Consider the following 20,013-nt stretch of genomic DNA (forward strand, 5'->3'; position numbering starts at 1 on the left):
TGCTACAGAGAGATGACAAAAGGACTACAAAAAGGTGTCGAAAAAACAACGGAAAAGATGACGGCAACACGACGAAAAATAGCAAAGAGACGCCGTAGAGGCGGTGAAAGGGCAGCGAAAAGACGACAAAAAGATAATGTAAAACTGATGACAAGTGAGCAAAAAGACAATGAAAATATACAAAGGAACTCAACAATACGATGAAAAGTTACCGAAGAACGCTCAAGAAACTACTAAATCTGTCAAAAAGGACAATAAAAAGCGACGAAAAGTCTATAAATTGGTACAAAAAAGACGGTAAAGAGAGGATCAAAAGACTTTGCAGTCAACGATAAGAAATGCCAAAAAACACTACAGACGACGACAACAAGACACCCCTAAGAGCATACAAAGCATCACAATAGAGGATTAAAATAACTACAAATCGTCGAAAAAACGCCAAAAATTTAAAAAATGTTAAAAAGAGCGGAAAGCAACTTAAAATAGTGAAACCTAGAGTATAAACGTCTTTAAAGACCCTTCTTTATCGATAGACTTCGCAGCCAGGTATCAAAGTACAGGACAATTACAGGGCTAGTGCAATGATCCTCCTAACTCTAACTAAAGCAGTACCGCCCACTCGAAATTCGAACATACGATGACTGCCTTGTTAGACTAGCATCGTACTTCGAAGCTAACTGGACAGAAAACAACTAACAAATGTTAAAAAGCCAAAGAAAACAAGAAGACAACAGCAAAAGGCGACATAGAACAAATTTTAAAAAGGACAATTTTAAAAGGCAATTTTGAAAAGTTAAAGATAACAGACGAAAAATTCAACGACGCAAAATGGAAGGCAGAACGAAAATCAAGGGCAACAGTCTGCATCTCAAATGTCTGTGAAACAAATGAGGTAAGGAGTGATCACATGTCGTTTTTGCTTCCATCAATAAATGATTTCAAAATTGCGATTCATGTTAAATCTATTTTCAATTTTGTTTTGTTTAAATTAGGGAATTTCGATGGATTTCGAAAAGTGACTATCATTTATCATAAAAACAAAAAAAAAGACACACAAACTGACAGTAGGTTTAAATATATTGCTTTGCTTGCGATCTGAACTGAGTTGAGAATGTTACATTCGTATAACATTTTGTCAGTTTTCTCTTTTTTGCTGTCAAACAACTCTGAGATTTGGTTCCTCAATAAATCATTTGAATCGTCAGTAATCGATATACTACCACCCGCTGATTGCAATGATTGGAAACAACACATCCGGCAACGGGTGGTGGTAAAAAGTGGGGAACGTTCTTCCTGCCAATATTCAAGCTCATTGAAGCGTTCGGCTTTTCTTTCGCTGAGTTAATTAACCATTCCATATTATTATTATTTTTTTCTGTTATTATTCAACATTGTTATTGATCAACTTTATGGCTACAAGCTTACAAAGAACGTGGCTGCACAACAGCACATACTTGAAACACCTATCTACAGAATACTTTTGTTGTCATTTCCTAGCGATCAGTCACTCTTGGTGAACGTGGGATTCTCCAGTCCGCCCCGTTCCTCCTTCTGATCTTCGACGGGCAGGGTCGTGTTGGCGTCATCTTCGTCGTATTTTTTCAACGGAATCGGCTTGTAGTAGTACGCGAGCAGCGCGAACAGGCCCATGTCGACCACCATCAGGACGGCAAACAGCAGGAATTCCCACTTTTGCGCGTCGAAAGCTTTGGCTTCGGCGACGATGACGACGATCAGATTTCCGAAGGCTACCGTTAGCTGCCAGCAGCCTTGCAGTACCGATTTCATACTCTCCGGTGCTTGGGTAAAGGAGAACTCCAGCCCGGTGATCGAGTACATAACTTCGCCCAGGGTTAGTACGACGTATTGCGGTATCAACCAGAGCATGTTGATGGAGTTCGGTTCGGTTACGGTGATTACTTTGGCGGTCTGTTGAAAAGTGATTAATTAAATAAGATTTAAAGATTTGCTATCGGGTGATTCCCTTCACTTACCATTGTATCGCCTTCTTCAGTCAGTATGAAAGCGTAGACCCCGCCCAGTCGCATCGTATACTCCATCAATACTTTTCCATCTACACTAATTTCGTAATCCGAGGGGTAAGATTCTATAATATCATTGTGGTAAGTACTATTCTTATGTCTATCGAAAGAATTCGAGGGATCCAGGTCTTTGAATACAAAGGACCGGTCAACGGCCGTGTTTCCGAGCACACGGAACAGCGGGTATCCTTTGGAGGATTTATCCGTATCGTCCACGTAGCGGAGCAACCCGATCTGACCGTTACGATTGTTTATAAAGTAGGAAATTTGTTCGCGTTCGTTCAGTTCAAACTGACCGTTCGGTGGAACATCACAGCCGGGTGTATTTGATGAAAAACTATAAGTAAACGATTTCTGTCCTTCAACGTAGACGTATTTTTCTTCGAACATTTCCATTGATTTCAGTATGAAATTGGAATGATCGGGAATGTTGGTTTGGACCGCGTACTCGCAATTCATTCCGTTGAAGATGCGAAGCTGGGACTCGCCAGCTTTTGGTAGGACGGCGTAGGTGCCTTCCAGTTGGATTTCCACAATCATCGAAATGAAAAAGGCTACTCCACCTAGGATTCCACCCAAAGTCATCTTTTGCAGTGGTCTGCGAATACCAATCAACCGTAGCAGTGGGTAGAACGCAACTTCGTACAGTGGAATGAAGATCAAAATGAGCAGGGGATTGATGACCTGCATCTGGTCGGGTTTGATCGTCCAGAAACCCAGATCTCCATCCATTCTGGTAGCTTGGAAGGTCCAGCGGGAACCCTGCTGATCGAACAACGCCCAGAAAACGGGCAAAGGAATGTAGAGCCTTAGAATGTTCATCAGGATTTTTGTTTCATCGACCAACTGCTGGCCCCAGCGCTTTTCGGAATAGTCCAACCAATGATCACGGGGATTGACGGCCTTTTCCTTCGAACGAGTGCGAATAGCGGTCTGTGAAATGAAGTTCATCAACAATGGTACCTTAAATCAAGTTGGTTTGCTGTACTTACCCAAATACATTTGCACACTTTGACAAACATATTACCAGCAGGGGACACAATTTTGTACAATGGTTTACCGACTAGGAAAATAATGATGGAAGTCACCATCAGCACAGCCGGAATTCCGAACGCCAGCGAAAAACAATCATCGTCACCATAGCATTTAACGTCCTCACGCAGAATCGGTGTTATCAAAGTCGATATAAACGAACCCAGATTGATCGAGAAGTAGAACATCGAGAAGAAAACCGCCAGATAGCGGGCTTGTTCCGGCATTCTGAACTGCTCTCCACCGAAGGCCGCTACGCACGGCTTGATACCCCCGGAACCGACGGCTATCAGCAGCAAACCGATGATGGTCATGGCTGGGGCGTTGACATCCAGCGTGGGTATGGCTCCAATCGAGATCAGTGCACTTCCGCACACGTAAACAATTGACAGTGACCAGATGGTACGGAATCGACCGAGCCAGCTGTCCGAAATGATTGCACCGAAGATGCACATGAAGTACACCAACGTTGTGAACGAGTGGTACATAACCGTTGCCGTGTCGTCATCGTAGTCCAGCTTCCGGGTCAGGTACAGGACCAAAATTGCTACAAATTTTTAAGGGGGTTTGAGTGACATTAAAAGTGAGAAGAAGTAGGATTAAACTTACTTCGCATTCCATAGTAGTTAAAACGTTCGCAAAACTCATTGCTGATAATGAAAGGAATTGCCCGTGGGTACTTCAGCTTCTGTGAAAGGAAGATAAACTTAGTTTGCAGGTCGTTGCCACTTGTGTCATAGGGCTTAAGATTAGCTTATGCGTACCTTCGGTTCACCTTCAACATCCGTGCTATCACCGTTGGCGGCAATCGCTGAAAGGAGAGTGATAGAAGGGGGTATTCGGAGTTAGAAATCATGCCCATTTAAAGTTGAATGAATGACGGTAGGTACTTGAAATCCACACTGACAAGTTAGTCTGGATGTGAAACGCTTCGATAAAAGTTATGTCATCAATTGGAGTATTGTGTGCACATGATTGATTGCGTAGACTGATAATGGGTACGCAAATTTAAATCGCCATTTAAGCGAAAGTGATTTGACAATAATTGTCTCGTTTGTCACCTGTCCGATCCGAATTGGACAGACAGTTTGACTGATAAGGTCGGCTTAGACCGCTTCTTTAGTAAGTATGCGCTTATATTATCGTTGATGGTCAGTAATAGTAAGCCATAGTCTTTGCAGCGCGATTTGTATTCAATGAATCATATTTCCATTACGGTTCTAAGCTGCAGTTATATTAAATGTTTAAAATAAAGAAGTTTCAACAAACAGGGTTGTACAAAGTTTGTTTAAAATCCTAGAAATTCAAATAGTTTTTAAGTTCTAACCCAACAATATTACTGTGTTTCGTATTGATACTGGTTATCATTTATCGAGAATGAAATGAATCTAAAACAGCGTCGTAAATTACAAATATCAAATTGCATTATTTAGGCAATCATAAAGTCCAACGATAACAATATTCTCATGACTCTTTTGCTATCAAGCGATATTCATTATTAGCCGAAAAAAATTGTCGAAATTTAAACGAAATTGACGTAATCAATAACGGTCTGAGCAGAGTGAGAATGTAACTCTGTCGGTTCGTTTTCCAATATTAGGAATGGTGAAGTTAGTTGAATTGTTCCAAAATTATATGTAGGTAACGTTGTGTGTGCAGATGGGAGAATCCCTTCGTGTCTAGTCTCTTATGCTTATTACGACGATGCAAATACACTTGTACGCATATGTTTTGCATGCAATGCAGTTCACTTAAAACGGGACCAAACTACTGCAGCAGGGCCTAAGGGTCTAAATGGCTTCCTTGAGGAACTTCGGCTAGATTGCAAAACAATTCCGTAAGGTAGGACCTTATTCATCTAGTAAACGCGGAAGAAATTTCAAACATCTCCATCCGATTAAACAATATTTCGTGATCGAAAAGGTCGAATGCGGCTTTTGAATCTATGTATGTCCAGTCTATCCCGCCTTCTTGCATGCGTTGCCTAAGATTCGTGGCGACGGATCTTTTGACAGTAAAACCGAGCAGATCTAAGTGTATACGTAATGTGAGCTGCTACTGGAAATTGTTCAATAATTCCAAGACTTTCGAGCTGGCACAGAGTGACGTGATGCCGCGATAATTTTCCACGTTTCTATTAACTCCCTTTTTATGCACGGGAATAATGAAGAATTTTTCCCATAATATGTGAAATACAACAGCTGTGGTACATTTCTTCAGAACACATGAACGGATTCCGTCTGCTGATCCAGTAGCGAGCGAACAGTCAAGCTTTTTGATTGCGGTTTTAACGAGTTGGTCAGTTGCATGGAAAGTGTTCAAGTTTAACACTCATTGATCCGACAGCAGAAGCTACTTGTTATTTCAGATGCAATAAAAGTCGTCGAAGTGAGTAGCAAATAGGTCACCTGTTTCACCTGCTTTCGCGCTGCAGCTACCTGAAACATGTTAACAGGCAGCTCTACCTCGTTTTTCTTAAAATTCACGAACGTTCAGAACTATTCTGAATTTTTACGTTACTTGGCTTGAATTCGTAAGGAATCAGGAATCGATTCTGAGCTCTGTTGTTACTGCTAGTCACATTAAGCTAAAATAGGCAAAAGCAAAGCCTTGACCTTCTGTTTTTATATGAAAGACTTTGCAGTCAGCTATTAGAGTACAGGACAATTACGGGGCCAGTACTAAGATCCTATTGTCTTTAACAGCCTCTGTCAGCCGAGATTCGAACATACGACGACTGACTTGTTAGACCAGCATCGTACCTCGGGGCCAACTGGGAGACAAAAAGAGCTACATTAAACTATCGCTTTGAAAAGGAACAGTGGAGCTTGCTGTATTTTCGTGGCGATTTGCGGGTGGGCACACAACTTTGAGTGAAGTGATCATGAATCACTGGGTCATAGCTCTGGCTCTCTCAAGCTCCAACCTGGCGCCTCCACGCAGGTCTCAGTCAAATGATGACGATTATTAGCCTTACCTGGAAATGCTTGATGTACATACTGGAGCAGCTCACCCTGCTAGCACGGTTGTTTCAAATCAGTTGTGGCAACCGATTGACGACTAATTTCAGTCATAAATAAGTTTCTGCAACCATAAATGCGAAAAGTGTGCTACTTGGGAAGCTAGGAGGTGCGTATTTCAGCGCCTGTTCCCTAGGTGAGGGGCGGCTCACACCGCGTCTGTCTCGGAGCGAGCGACTGATTATGCAATGCAGCATCCCGCAAGCTATATTTAAGATGGCAGACCCTTCAGAGTGATGTAGGTATCGCGACCCCGGTAAGGTAGTATATCGAAACTCTCACCTACCACGAATAACGAAGAAGGAAATATAGTACGGAATAATCGAAATAGAACATGGCAAGGAACAAGGAAACGAGTAATGGTTAAAGATTGGAAACTTAGTACCTGGAATGTTCGAACTCTCCATGAACCGGAACGAGCTGGCTTGCTTGCTCGAGAGCTGCATCGACTCGGAGTGGAGATTGCTGCTATACGGCAAGTTCGATGGCCAAAATCCGAAGATAGAGAGTTCCGTGCAGTAGATCCTATTGCAGGTACTTCTTTCCAGTTCCACATCTACTACAGTGGCGGTAGAAAAGCAGAATATGGTGTCGGTTTCGTAGTGTTGGGAAAGCAAAAGCAACGAGTTATTCGGTGGAGGCGCGTAGAAGACTGTATATGTGTGTTGAGAATTCAGGGCAAATTTTTCAATTACAGTCTAATCAACGTCTACGCACCGTCAAACGATAAATCTGATTATGCTAAGGACGAGTTCTACGACAGGCTCGAGAGGATCTATGGAGAGTGCCCAAAACACGACGTCAAAATCATCATCGGAGATGCAAATGCGCAAATCGGGAGGGAGGAATTCTTCCATCCAGTCATTGGAAGACATAGCCTTCATCTGTCGACCAATGATAACGGTCTGAGGCTCATAAATTTGGCCACGGCCAGAGGTATGGCCATCTGTAGCACCTACTTTCCACGTTTGCATATTCGGAAACACACCTGGGGGCATCCAAATAGAGACTTTAGCTCTCAGATCGATCATGTCTTGATTGACGGTCGACACTTTTCGGATGTCGTCGATGTACGATCTTTTCGGGGACCAAATATCGACTCTGACCACTATCTCGTAGTGTGTAAGATTCGTGCGAGGCTGTCGAACACGGCGAAGGCTTGCACTGAGAGGACGCTGCGTTTCAACATCCAGCGGTTGACGGCAGATGGTGTGGCAGTGGAGTACGCAAGGAAGCTTGATAAATGAATCTCAGAACAGCAGGCAGAAGGAGAAGATATGAATGGGCTGTGGAGGAACATCCATGGTGCCATCGGAACAGCTGCGAGAGAGGTCCCAAGTAACACACCTTTGTCATTTCTGGTTGCTGCAACCTATTTATGACTGAATTTAGTCATTAATCGGTTACCACAACTAGTTAATAACAACTGTGCTAGTAGGGGTGGTGCGCACGACGCGTGGAAGACAGCGTAACAGCTGGTTTGATGCCGAGTGCCTGAGAGTGACAGATGAAAAGAACCAGGCCAGGAGTCGCATGCTCACTGCGGCAAGGCGTCAAAACAGAGAGAGGTACAGAGAGACTAGAGCTGTGGAAAAAAGAACCCATCGTCTGAACAAACGCGAGTACGAGGAGCACGTGCTCACCGGCGCAGAGAAGCGATACGTCACCAATGGCACACGGAGTTTTTAAAAAAACGGTGAGATGCAGCTATTTTGCCATGTCTGTGACAAAACAGCGGTGGTAGCCAGGTGGAAGCAGCACTTCCAGACACTGGTTAATGGAGAGATAAACGCGGAGATCAGCAGGGACAGGATAGTAATTGTAAACGATGGCCAAGCTGTGGAGTCACCAACACAGGAGGAGGTTAAGAAGGCAATCAGTGAGCTGAAAAACGGTAAGGCTGCTAGGAAGGACGGTATCCCGGCTGAACTTCAAAAAGCGGGAAGCGAGCGGCTTTACGATGCTATCCACCGGATCATTATTAGGATCTGGGAGGAAAAACAAATGCCGGAGGTGTGGTTGGACGGTCTCATTTTCCCAATTTTTAAAAGGGCATCGACTGGAGTGTAAAAACTATCGATTACATTGCTCAATTATGCCTATAAGGAGCTCTCCCGTATCCTGTTCTGCAGACTGAGACCGTTAGCAGAGTTCTTCGTCGGCGAGTACCAAGCAGGTTTCCGTGAGAGATGTTTACCGTGCGTCAGTTGCTAGACAAGTACCGGGAGTACAACTTGTAGACACACCATTTGTTTATGGACTTTAAGGCGGCGTACGATTCAGTCAAACGATATGAGCTGTGGCAGATAATGCTAGAACATGTTTTTCCGACAAAACTAGTTACGCTGATTTGTACGTATGGGACCAAATCATGCGTTGGAATAGCGGGGAGACCTCATCCGCTGTCGTGACGTTGAACTGCAAAGTAAGGGGATGCACTCGCTAACCTGCTATTCAATATCGCCTTGGAAGGTGCAATACGAAGAGCATACGTGGAAAGGAATGGAACTATCATCACGAAATCTCACATGCTTCTTGGTTTTGAGGATGACGTCGATATCCTCGGAATCAACCGCAAGGCAGTGGAAGGGGCTTTCAGGCCTTTTAAAAGGGAAGCGGCGAGATTGGGGCTTGCCATTAACACCACCAAAAGGTAGTACATGATTGCTGGCAGGGAACGTGGGAGACCAAGTGGTATTGGTGCCGAAGTGGAATTAGATGGGGAATGATATGAAGTAGTGGAGGAATGTATAGACCTTGACAATTATGTAAACCGCGAAATGAAACGACGAGTTTCAGCCGCGAATCGGACTTTCTACGGATTACGTAGCCAGCTGAAGTCCCGTAGTTTGCAAATTCGCACAAAACTGGCGCTCTATAGAACACTAATCCTCCCGGTGGCCCTTTGCGGACATAAATCATAGGCGCTAAAGGAATCTGATCGACGAGCACTTGGGGTTTTTGAGCGTGAAATTCTGCGGTCCATTTAAAAGAGGAAAAATGGAACGGACGACACAAAACGAGAAGGACAGTTAGAAAAAAACGAAAACAGGAAACGAATAAAGGGGGGAGAAAAGACGGAGAGGGAGATAGAAAATTATAACAAATAAGTGAAAGATAAGAGAAAAAATAGGATTAAAGATTAGGAAAAACGAGACAGAAAACGAGGAAAACCCGAACAATGAAATGGAAGACCCAAAACAGAAACAAGAAAAGTGAGAGCAAAACCCAAGAAAACGGTACAGAAAAGGATAGAAAACAAAACAAAAAGTGGTAAATTGGACTGGGAAAGAGAAAAAAGAAACAGAAAAGAGGTAAAAAGTGTGAGAAAATAAGACGAAATGTGTCAATCCTAATTTCATGTGAAACTTGGTGTCCTAATTTAATGTCCGTGGTCTTTGGTCGTCTAATTTAATGTCCAATGGCAAATTCAATTTCAAGTCCTATCGCATGTCCGAGTTTAAGCCCAATTTCAAGTCAAATTTAATTCCAATTTAATGTCAAAGTACAATTTGAATTCCAATTTCAGGTCTGATTTCAAATTAAATTCCAAGTCATCCACTTCCGCTTCTACATCCACTTTCCATTCCAATTTTAAGTTCTATTTCAACTTTAATTTCAATCAAATTTCATGCCTAATTGCAAGTCTAATCTTGCAAGAAAATCTACGCATCCACACGTCAAGTGTAAATAAAGAAGCATTGTCCAACTTGAAATCTTCGCTTCGTGATTGGTTGGAAAAGACGCTATCATAGTTTCAACTTGTCTTTAGAAAGAAAAGTTAACCTCCCCGTCCCAGTAGGTCGAAGATTATTTCCGACGATTGAACCTAGACCAATTTGATATCTGTGCTTGGGAAGTAAGCCAGAACAAACAACAAAGTCTTCTTGTCTCAACAACATTTCTTAACACCACGATTAAAGCTAGTCCAATTTGATGTCTTCGCTTGGGGAGTACGACAAGTACTGTTTGAGCAATTTCTCTAAGATAGGCAGAATCTCCAATCCATCGAATGATCAACTGAAGAAGGTAACGCATCAATCGAACGCATATTCTATAAACTAACACAAACGATGATTTATGATTGTGACATTTATCTTATTGCCGACTCGTTAGACGGTGTCGCATAAGAGGATGGTTTGGGCAAACAACGAAACAACGACTATGCTGTTTGGTTTAAAATCGTTCCAATAATTGTTGTTGTATTGCTTTGACGTAGGACTACGTCTTTGCTTACTATCCTGGGACTGGGTAGCACTTTGTGAAAACGAAAATAGAAGTGTAACGTTTGAATGAAAGATTTCAAATTGTAATAATTTCTGAACTACTGCATGAAACTGAACAATTTATATGTCGTTGGATAGATAAACTGACCAGCAATTTTATGGGGTAGCAATTTTAAGAGAGCAATTTTAACCGTTATGTGTTCGACAAAAAAAACACCTTTAAGTGCTCGACAAGGGTACCCGGGTACCCACATATTGAAACGCTTGTAACTTTGGCAATCTTTGACCGATTCGGACACTTTTACCACCTAAAGATTCAGAAACTTATCCACTTCCTGTGTGGTTAGGTCAAAGCCGGACGTGGTTCATCTGGTTGCCGGAAATCCGGCATTCCGAGTATGTGTTCCGGAATTAAAGCACTTTTTATATTTTTGGATGTAATTATAGTAATATAGGTGTCCAAAGTTCTTCAAATTACCCCGAAAGGTCATTCTTCATTGTTTTAAAACAATATAATGATATATCCTAGGAATGGCCATGCTACAACAAGTTCCCGTGGGACCTCCTGTGGCCATAAAACTGTTTGGTTTGCAACACTGGCAATATGGGTGTCTAAATTCATGAAAATACTCCAGAAGGTCATTTTTCATTGTTTTAATTCTGTCTGATGATTTTGCCACGGCATGGCCATTCCGGAACATATTCCCGTGGGGCTTCACAGTTGTCCAAAACCAAAAATATGTGCGCCCTAGAGTTTTGAGTAGGAAAAATTGATTTTAGGTTTATGAAACCTTTGGAAGAGTTTCTTGAAATTAAAAGTTCTATCGTCTACAAGTGCTACATAAAAACTTATTTTATGAAAAGTTGCAATTTAATTAGTTCCGAGATGTCATAGAGTTTCAGTATCCTTGATCAAAGAAAACTGTGGAATTTCGTACTTTGAAAGCTGAAAAGGTACCCGGGTACCCTGTCGAACACATAACGGTTAAGGAGGGCGTAAGAGCCCCCCCCTCTTATGCAAATGAAACACAAATTTCCTCAAAACTCGAGAACTAATCAAGCAAATGGAACCAAATTTGGCATGTGGAAGTTTCAGAAGGCATGATTTTTTTCTATGGTGTACTGAGACCGCTTCCCCTTCTAAGAGGGGGGGGGAGGGGCTCTCATACAAATGAAACACAAATTTCCTCATAACTCTAGAACTTATTAAGCAAATGGAACCAAATTTAGCAAGTGGAGGTTTCAGAAGGTAAGAATTTTTTCTATGGTGGATTATGACCCCTTCCCTCTATAGGAGAGGGGGGGGGGGGGCTCGAGAACTAATGAAGCAAAAGGAACCAAATTTGGCATGTGAGGGATTTTGGAGGTAAGAATTTTTTCCATGGTGTACTGAGACCAAGGATGCCACATATGATTCTGTGTTTTTTGTTGGAAAAATCTGACAATCTGTACGGCGAGGAAAAATATCTGTACAAAAATCTGTCCAATGCAAAACAAATGAGAGTGAAAGAGATAGGGAGTCATTTTGCTGACTATTTCCGTCTGTTTCACTCTCATGTAAAAGCTCAAAAATCTGTTTAATCTGTGTAATTTGGCGAAAGATTCTGTACAGGCGATTTCTTTCAAATATCTGTTAAACACAGAATAATATGTGCATGTGGCAACCCTGACTGAGACCCCTTCCCCTTCTAAAAGGGGGGGGGTCTCCAATACAAATGAAATACAAATTTCCTCATAACTCTAGAACTAATCAGGAGGCATGAATTTATTTTATGATGGTTTGAGACCCCTCACCCCTGTGCTAAGAGGATAAGGACTCTCATACAAATAAAACAGAAAATTTTGTGTATGTGCCATATTTTCTGCTATGTGACAAACGGTAAGGTGTGAAACTAAACTAGTTAAACCTTCTCGAAGCAAAAGACAGTGAATCGACGCCGTTAACTTACGTGCCTGTTGCCATTCATGTCAAAAGAGAAGGACACTCGAATGACACGTCATATTTTCGATGAACGTGCTTTGGCTTTAATGTTATTTGTAACAAATAGCCCTTTTAAAGGCCACAAGCGAGTTAAAGTAAGATTATTGAAACATGTCAAGCTACGCATAATCATATTTAATACAATAATCTGTGGGATGGTCATTCATTACTATTTCAACCTTTATGATGCACACAAGTGATTTTTAAAAGAAATTTCTATATCTCAAAGGTTGCTGGCGTTGATGTTTCGTCACGCGGCAAAAGTTACTAACTGATTTTTCGAATACAGTTTTTAAAATACCCACAGCTCAAAAGCGAAAGATATAATCAATAAGGTATATTCGGTTAAATTGTAGGAAATTGAATGTAGTTATTGACAACTTCTTAGAAACAGTGTAGCAACTGGAGTAACATATGAAAAAGTCGTGTTTAACAAAAAAAAAAATAAAATAAATCCAACTTTTTCTCTGAATATCTCGAAAACGGCTGCATTTAGAAAAATAATTATTATGACTAATTTTGTTGTAAATAACATAGAGAATTCTTATTTGTATTACAAATTGCAATATTACTTCAAAAAATCATGAAAGTCATTGTCCTACGAAGTCCGTCCATGAAAATTGCTCCATCTCGGGATAACTGTTAAAAACTTGCAAATTACTTAATTTTGTTAAAACAAAAATTTGTTTAAAAATGGTATATTTTTGATATCTTGATTTTTTTTCAGTGCATATTTTTTTCATGTTCAGAAATCAATTTTCTACAACTGTAGCTTAGGCACAGAGAACAGACATCCATTCAGGAACAAATTTTTCGGGAATTCTTGGATAAAATTTCAAATTAAAATCACCTAATATGCTAGCGACACCACCACTATAGTTTCCCAACTAAATGATTCTTCTGATTTGCATACTGACAACCTTTGGCTCCTCTGGCGGTAGTATATATGGACTATATGCGTTATGCTAGCGCCAGAAGCTAGCTGTTGTGAGTTTAGTGTAAAATTTTATGCGCCTTTAGCGACATCTTCACTATAGTTTCCCAACTAATTTGACATAAGTTTTATCCAAGTGGGGACCTTTCGCTTGGATGTCTGTTCTCTGTGGCTTAGGCATAATTTTTGTAAAACCGATAGTTTTCGAGATACAATCTTTCAAATATAATACACATGAAAATAAATACGCCCTTTTTAAGAATCAGTCTTGAATCAAAATGGTGCCAAAACCTGTGGAAGCTGCATATTTCCTCCTATCAAACACGTTTGTAAAGTTTCATCCAAATCAAAGAGGTGCATTTTAGATTTCTACTTTTTGAGGCCGATTTGGCATGGAACTGCTCAAAAGTCGCTTGTGCCAACAGATCGCAAATCCTTCCGGTAGTTTCTCTTTCTCACAAATTTTGGAAATAACCCAGTACAGAGCCGTTGCCAGCATTTCTCGGTCATGTTTATAAAGCTCTTTCGTTGAAATCGGAAGAGGGGGACACCAAAGAAAGTCTCTCAGAGTCTACTTAGGTCGTTTTGAAAAGTTACGCAAGGATTATGCTCTTACAACAGATCGATAAATATATCAAATAGCTTATGGAAACAGTAAATGTTTTTGTGAAGATTAACAAATGGAACGAAATAGAAAATACAATTTTGCAGGCCGTGAAAAATATTGGAAGCACGTTTCCAGCCAAAACTACAGGAGTTTAATTTCGTGTGTTTTACATCTTGTAGGTTTTCTTTCAGATACCTATACTTTTCAACTGCTTATTAATCACTCCTTTTCGAACAGAAATTTCGGGCTGAAAATGTATAAAAAGATCCCAGTAAATATTTAGCTGAATGCTGTGATGAATCAAATGAAACACTCATCGCTTTTTCTGGGATTAAGTCACCATCCCGATAGAATCATTGTGCGAGATGTCTCATTTTGCGAATCATTCCGTTACTGTTCCGTTACAATACACGTTTGAATGTTATCGCTTGCACGTGATTAAATGTTGAAAATGATACAAATGAATTGATGAATTGCCATAAATTGTTTAGAGTTCTAAATTTGTAAAATGTTGTTTCTACAAACAATCGTCCATTGTGAGTCACTGCTCTTTTTCCATCTTTCGGACTCCGCTGTAAGAGTACACTTTTTAATCACTAAGTTTAATTTTGAGGTGATCCTCCAGTCGATCCGGTCAATAACCTCTTTGTGTGAAGGAAGTGTTGTTATCATTTAAAACATGTAGGCGAAAAATTCGCCCATTTTCAGCTGAAGTTTAAAAATAACCTCCCTGTTGGTGTAACTTATTAACGTTTATTCTATTTTCAACACATTAGAAACTTCGTTAGAGACATCAAATTGATTAATTATGATCATGTTCGTAATATTTATTTTTCGAAAATTTGTTCTTCCGATCCACAGTGCTAATTATTTTAGATCAATATTGCAAACAACATTTTTCATAACAGAACCTGACTCAGCTGCGAAAACCCCCCGCATAGACAACCGATTTTTTCTGAGCTGTATTATGTACAGTGTCGAACCAGTAAACAACACATTCAGTAATCAATCATCATCTAACCTATCAACGTTAGTCGACGGACAGCAGCCCGCAATGCACTTAATTGTACTTTCATAAAGTGCAAGGTCGATGATAATTTTTGTGTTTTTAGTAACAGGTCGTCACTGCGCCGTGACGAATTGTAAGTTACATTCGGGGGATCGTTCAAGTTCACTAAAACTGTCCAATCAATTGCGTCGTCAATCTCGATAATTGGCAATAACGTGTAAATCACCTCTGGCCTGCTCGCCGCCGGCATAATTTTGGGTAAGCTCTAAATACCCGCTATCGATAGTGTACGGGAATATACGACACCTTGTGCTCTATAATCCTGTAAATTCCAGCTTCGACCGATAAGATAAGATTGGCGGGCGGTTGATTGGCCCGATATAATGCGCTCCATGCGTGTGCTGCAAATCTGTGACAATAAAGCTCCGATAGATTCTATTGTGTATGGAAAAGTCGTATCGGAGCGGGGCCGGCCGCAAGCAAGTGTATTTTTTTTTCTCATAACCTTTTGAAGGATCTCACCGATAAGCATGATAGATTATCACAATCGTCTGGAAACCCAATTCTCAGCCTGTACAAGCTATCTCGGCCAATCGCGGTTTTGAATGGCGCACAATGAGGGTGATAATTTTCACTGTAGCCAACGATACAGCCATCGAGTGCTATAAAATTTAATTGCAGTTGATTGCGTTACTTTCGACCACTTTCTAGTAAGGAAGAGGGAGGTAGTATGGGTAGTTGAAACTAATCCGCAGGATTGAAAAAAGCTGCTTTAGCTTAGTTGGTGCATTTTAAAGTTTCTTAGAAATTACAATCCTTTTAACAGGTTTCATAAATGCCAAAACTTCATTGAAAGATACATCATCTAGAAAAGACCCAGTCTAAGTGAAAAGTATAACAAACTTTCAGTTGAGTTTCATTGATTTTTATCTAAAAATCTGAATGTAATTTTTTTTTCTATTATATAACTCTTACCAGATTTAAACAGTATAATTTCTTTTCCGACTTTCTTTCTGATTACCTTAATTCTTTCTGAATTTAGATCAAAATTTCGTAAATACTCGAGCAAAGTTGAACCGAAGCCAATCTATTCTACAACAAAACTGTTTATCATTGCATGTAGTTTGCACACTAAGAATGATCAACAACAACCAGTAAATACCGGTTGAGTTAAACTGGAACTTGCTCCGTTTAATTCACCTTATCTCCAGAAATAAATCTTTGCAAACATCTAGTTATATATAATCTAGTTATATATAATAACTGTTCAAGACGCATTTCGCTTGCATCAACTTTGAGAAGCCGGTGTCATTTTTTTTCTCTCACATCAACAATAGTAAACGCAGCATCCACTAACCTCCATTCTTCGAATCCTCCTCCGTCATGTTTCACGTTGCCTATCTGTAGTTTTTATTGACTACGATAAACTGATCACCATTTCACGCCTAGACAATGCCTAACCAAACAGAGTAACTGTTTTTTTAAAGTGTCTGTTCTGCTTTTTTTGCTCTTGCTGACGAGAAAAACGCGTTCCGGTCGCTCAAAGAGCCATCCGCTTACTGAAAGCTGCTAAACGGTTGTACCTGGTTAAAAATTATCACGTCTCCGGCTGTGACAATAACACCAATTCATCAAATGATAAGAGCTTTATGAACACTGTGGGAAAAGCGAGAGTGACAGTGACGCAGCCGATAACGGAATAAGGCCTGACGGAATGCCTCTCTGGACCACGGGTCACGACGGTTCACCCTCACACCCGATATACCTTCTACAGTTCGCACTGACTGTAGAAACGCAGTTCGAAACTAGAGTGAGTTACACTGAGTGTTCGGTTGAGATGCTGAGTGTTAAGATTCTAGAAGATTTTCTCCAGTATCGTAGCAAACCATCAAAAACCGTGTCACCAGATTTTTTGATTCGGTTCAAAGCGGCTAGCAACTGCACTGTGGCCTACAGCCGAAGTACGTTGCACTTGCAACTCATTCCATTCATTCCAATCGAGTTGTAAATAGGGAGGAAAATCGCGTGAAAATTGTTGATAAGCGCAGAGTTATAAATTGTTAGGTTGTAACATTCCAAGCAGTAGAAAAATGTCCGTGGATAAGATTAAACCTGTACTCTAGAATATTGTCTTAATAAAAAACATTTATTAAAAATTGAAAACAAGTTTGTAAATACTCTAAAGTTTATGAATGTTCTAAACAACCACTTGAGTTGGATCAAGCGCGGATTTTTCCGTTTTTTCCAAAGTGCAAGGATTATCCCTACTTTATTGTAGGTAGGTACCTACCCGAGCAAGGATTGACAACAAAAGTATTTCAAAATTATTACATATTCTGCTGTTGATATCAACTAGAAAACATGTTTTGTTACCAATGTATCTGAGTTTGCTATCATTTTGCTTTCATGTTTATTGAAAGAAAATATGTTGGAATATTCTATATATATATGATGTAAATAAACCTTCAATAGGGTACTTGATCCAATAGTTGTGGTAGTACCAATAGTTACGCTACTATTCATTATTAATGCATATTTTCGTCACCGTAGCATTTTAGATAAAATAATAACATTCATTATATAAAACAGGTTTTTGGAAGTATTGGTAGTTAGACTACACAATTTAAAATTAAAGCATTATTTGCTAAAATGCCAATTTTCCAAAATCCAACGCGCAGTTGGAGCGCACAACTATAGGCGCTCATCTATAGTTTTGCTACGATGTTTTTTCACTTAGCAACCTAGCAATGTATATGGAATACCACAATTAAAGGAACATCAAACTTAATGAAGGAAACATTAGCGCAACTGTTGGTACAATATAATTGAATCGGAAAATTCATTTTTTCTTTATAAAGCTTCTCGTACAACGAAAGCAATTGTCTTGCCTTGTGACAAATACCTTGTATTTGATAAATTTATATCTCACAAGCATTAATTGAAACATATACCTCAATAAACAAGCAAAATGAAGTTATATTGTGCTTAGTAGCGCAACTAATGGATCAACTACCCTATTTAAATTAATATATTTTCACTTAAATTTTTTTCTAGTAAAATGGTTGGTTCAAATTATATGATGATAGCAAAATAATGATCATATGATAGTAAAATGATAACTAATTCTGCTTTCCTATTAATATTGTGTAATAGCAAGATTAGTATTCTATTTGATATTTTTGATAGCAAAAGTAGTATTCAATTTAATTTCACGGCGTGGAATTTTTGCAATCAATTTTGATATTTTAACCGCTAAGTCGACCAAAATGAAAACACACCGAGTATTCAAAATCCGTTACATCAAGATATCAAATTTTGTTTTCAATCTGCTCTAATACCCTGAGCTAACTCGTGCATGGATCTAGTGAACCACTTAAGACACGGGACTTTTTCTAATTTTTGCCCATTTGTTCGTAAGCTAAACGCTACTGTCGTTTTGCTGGCAACGTAATGATAATGAATTGATAATTGTCACAATTGTACAATCGCTTATAAATCCATCACATGCTAGTTGTGATTATTAACGTGTCATCGTCGCAGACATTATTGTAGCAAATTGATAACTGTTTCATTGTATCAAAGGTCGCTTGCCTTTCATTTATTTATAACTGAACCACTCAGACTGGTCCCTGCGATACCAGTTACTTAAGGCAGTACTAATAAGGTGAGCCCAATTAACTCCACGGATGCGGATATGATACTTATCCATTGCTTTAATATAAACGCTCTCTTATACAAAGGATTACTCAATCAAATTTACGGCGCTATAATCCATTCAAATTTTCAGGAATTTATGTATTAATAATTCCTCAATCAATTGCTCCCTATCTTATCTTGACAACAACCTTCAAAGATATCGTTTACCTCCCCGGGGCCCTGGTGCCAGCTAATGGTAAAAATGGAGGATGGTCGTTGAAGTGAAATGGATTTCAATTCTTACACGAAATTCTCTTACAAAACCCCGATTTTCCAATACAGTCAACCAAAAAAGTATTCGGACAGCAGCGAATAAATTTTTCTTTTAGTAATTTTGCGCAGTATTTTTGCAAAGAATGGAACCACATATTTTTTAAAACCATGTTTAACTAAAACATATTTAGATGCACAACCAAAATTCGGATAAAAGCTTTCCGTTTTGAAGATAGAGCACATATAGTTAGAATTGCCTAAAAATGCAGCCAAAAAAGTATTCGGACAGTTAACTATTAGTTGAAACAAATGTCCTTTCTCGCTCAACTACTACCTTGTAGGACTATTTACATTCTAGATGACCTGTTTTAATCTGTTTGGGATAAAATTAACAATTTTTCAAACATCCCTCTGTGAATTGCTGACCATTTTTTTACAAGACCTCGGTTTAAGTCATTTTACTATGAAATCAAATGATTTTTCATTATAGAAATGAAATTGTCTAAAAAGATGTTCAAAAGGGTTCAAATCAAGACTGAATACTGATGTTTCGATAGCGCTAGGACAATTGTATGGTGCCTACCGCATACAATTATCGACAGTATGTTTAGATTCAACATCCCGGTACAATAAGTATGTACCACACTATTACAATTTTGCTTTAATTTTGCCTAAAATTGTTCAGATAATTAAGTTTACACTTAGTTCTATCCAAAAATATATATCTTTGTTACCTCGGAGCTTTCCATGCACCCCAACAAGGTATGACACCAACAACCCTTATGCAGGAATAACTAAAAGAGAAGGACTACAAGAGGAAAAATCACTCGTCAGCAAGTAAACACGCAATGTGGTTAGTGTCATTTGAACATAATGTCGACAATTGTAAGCGGTAGGCACCATACAATTGTCCTAGCGCTATCGAAACATCAGTATTCAGTCTAGATTTGAACCCTTTTGAACATCTTTTTAGATAATTTCATTTCTATAATGAGATATCATTCGATTTCTTATCAAAATGACTTAAACCGAGCTCTTGTAAAAAAAAATGGTCAGCAATGCACAGAGGGATATTTGAAAAATTGTTAATTTTATCCCAAACAGATTAAAACAGGTCATCTAGAATGTAAATAGTCCTACAAGGTAGTAGTTGAGCGAGAAAGGACATTTGTTTCAACTAATAGTTAACTGTCCGAATACTTTTTTTGGCTGCATTTTTGGGCAATTCTAACTATATGTGCTCTATCTTCAAA

The 20,013-nt window shown here is 39.5% G+C and overlaps 2 protein-coding genes across 2 annotated transcripts in view; one reads left to right on the plus strand and one right to left on the minus strand.

Annotated features, from left to right (window-relative positions):
- LOC128733930 (protein piccolo-like) overlaps nucleotides 1-20,013 on the plus strand; it is a 52,972-nt gene that overhangs the window by 18,907 nt on the left and 14,052 nt on the right. The gene's annotated exons all lie outside the window — the stretch shown is intronic.
- Nucleotides 1,418-16,398, minus strand: LOC128733929 (peptide transporter family 1). Its single transcript, XM_053827805.1, has 6 exons — nucleotides 16,209-16,398; nucleotides 3,839-3,885; nucleotides 3,684-3,762; nucleotides 3,035-3,621; nucleotides 1,995-2,975; nucleotides 1,418-1,929 (listed from the first exon to the last, which is right to left on the minus strand). Exons 1-6 carry the CDS (start codon nucleotides 16,234-16,236, stop codon nucleotides 1,501-1,503), a joined length of 2,151 nt encoding a protein of 716 aa, XP_053683780.1. The 5' UTR covers nucleotides 16,237-16,398; the 3' UTR covers nucleotides 1,418-1,500.

Source organism: Sabethes cyaneus, chromosome 2, assembly GCF_943734655.1.
Source record: "Sabethes cyaneus chromosome 2, idSabCyanKW18_F2, whole genome shotgun sequence".
Classification (NCBI taxonomy): domain Eukaryota; kingdom Metazoa; phylum Arthropoda; class Insecta; order Diptera; family Culicidae; genus Sabethes; species Sabethes cyaneus.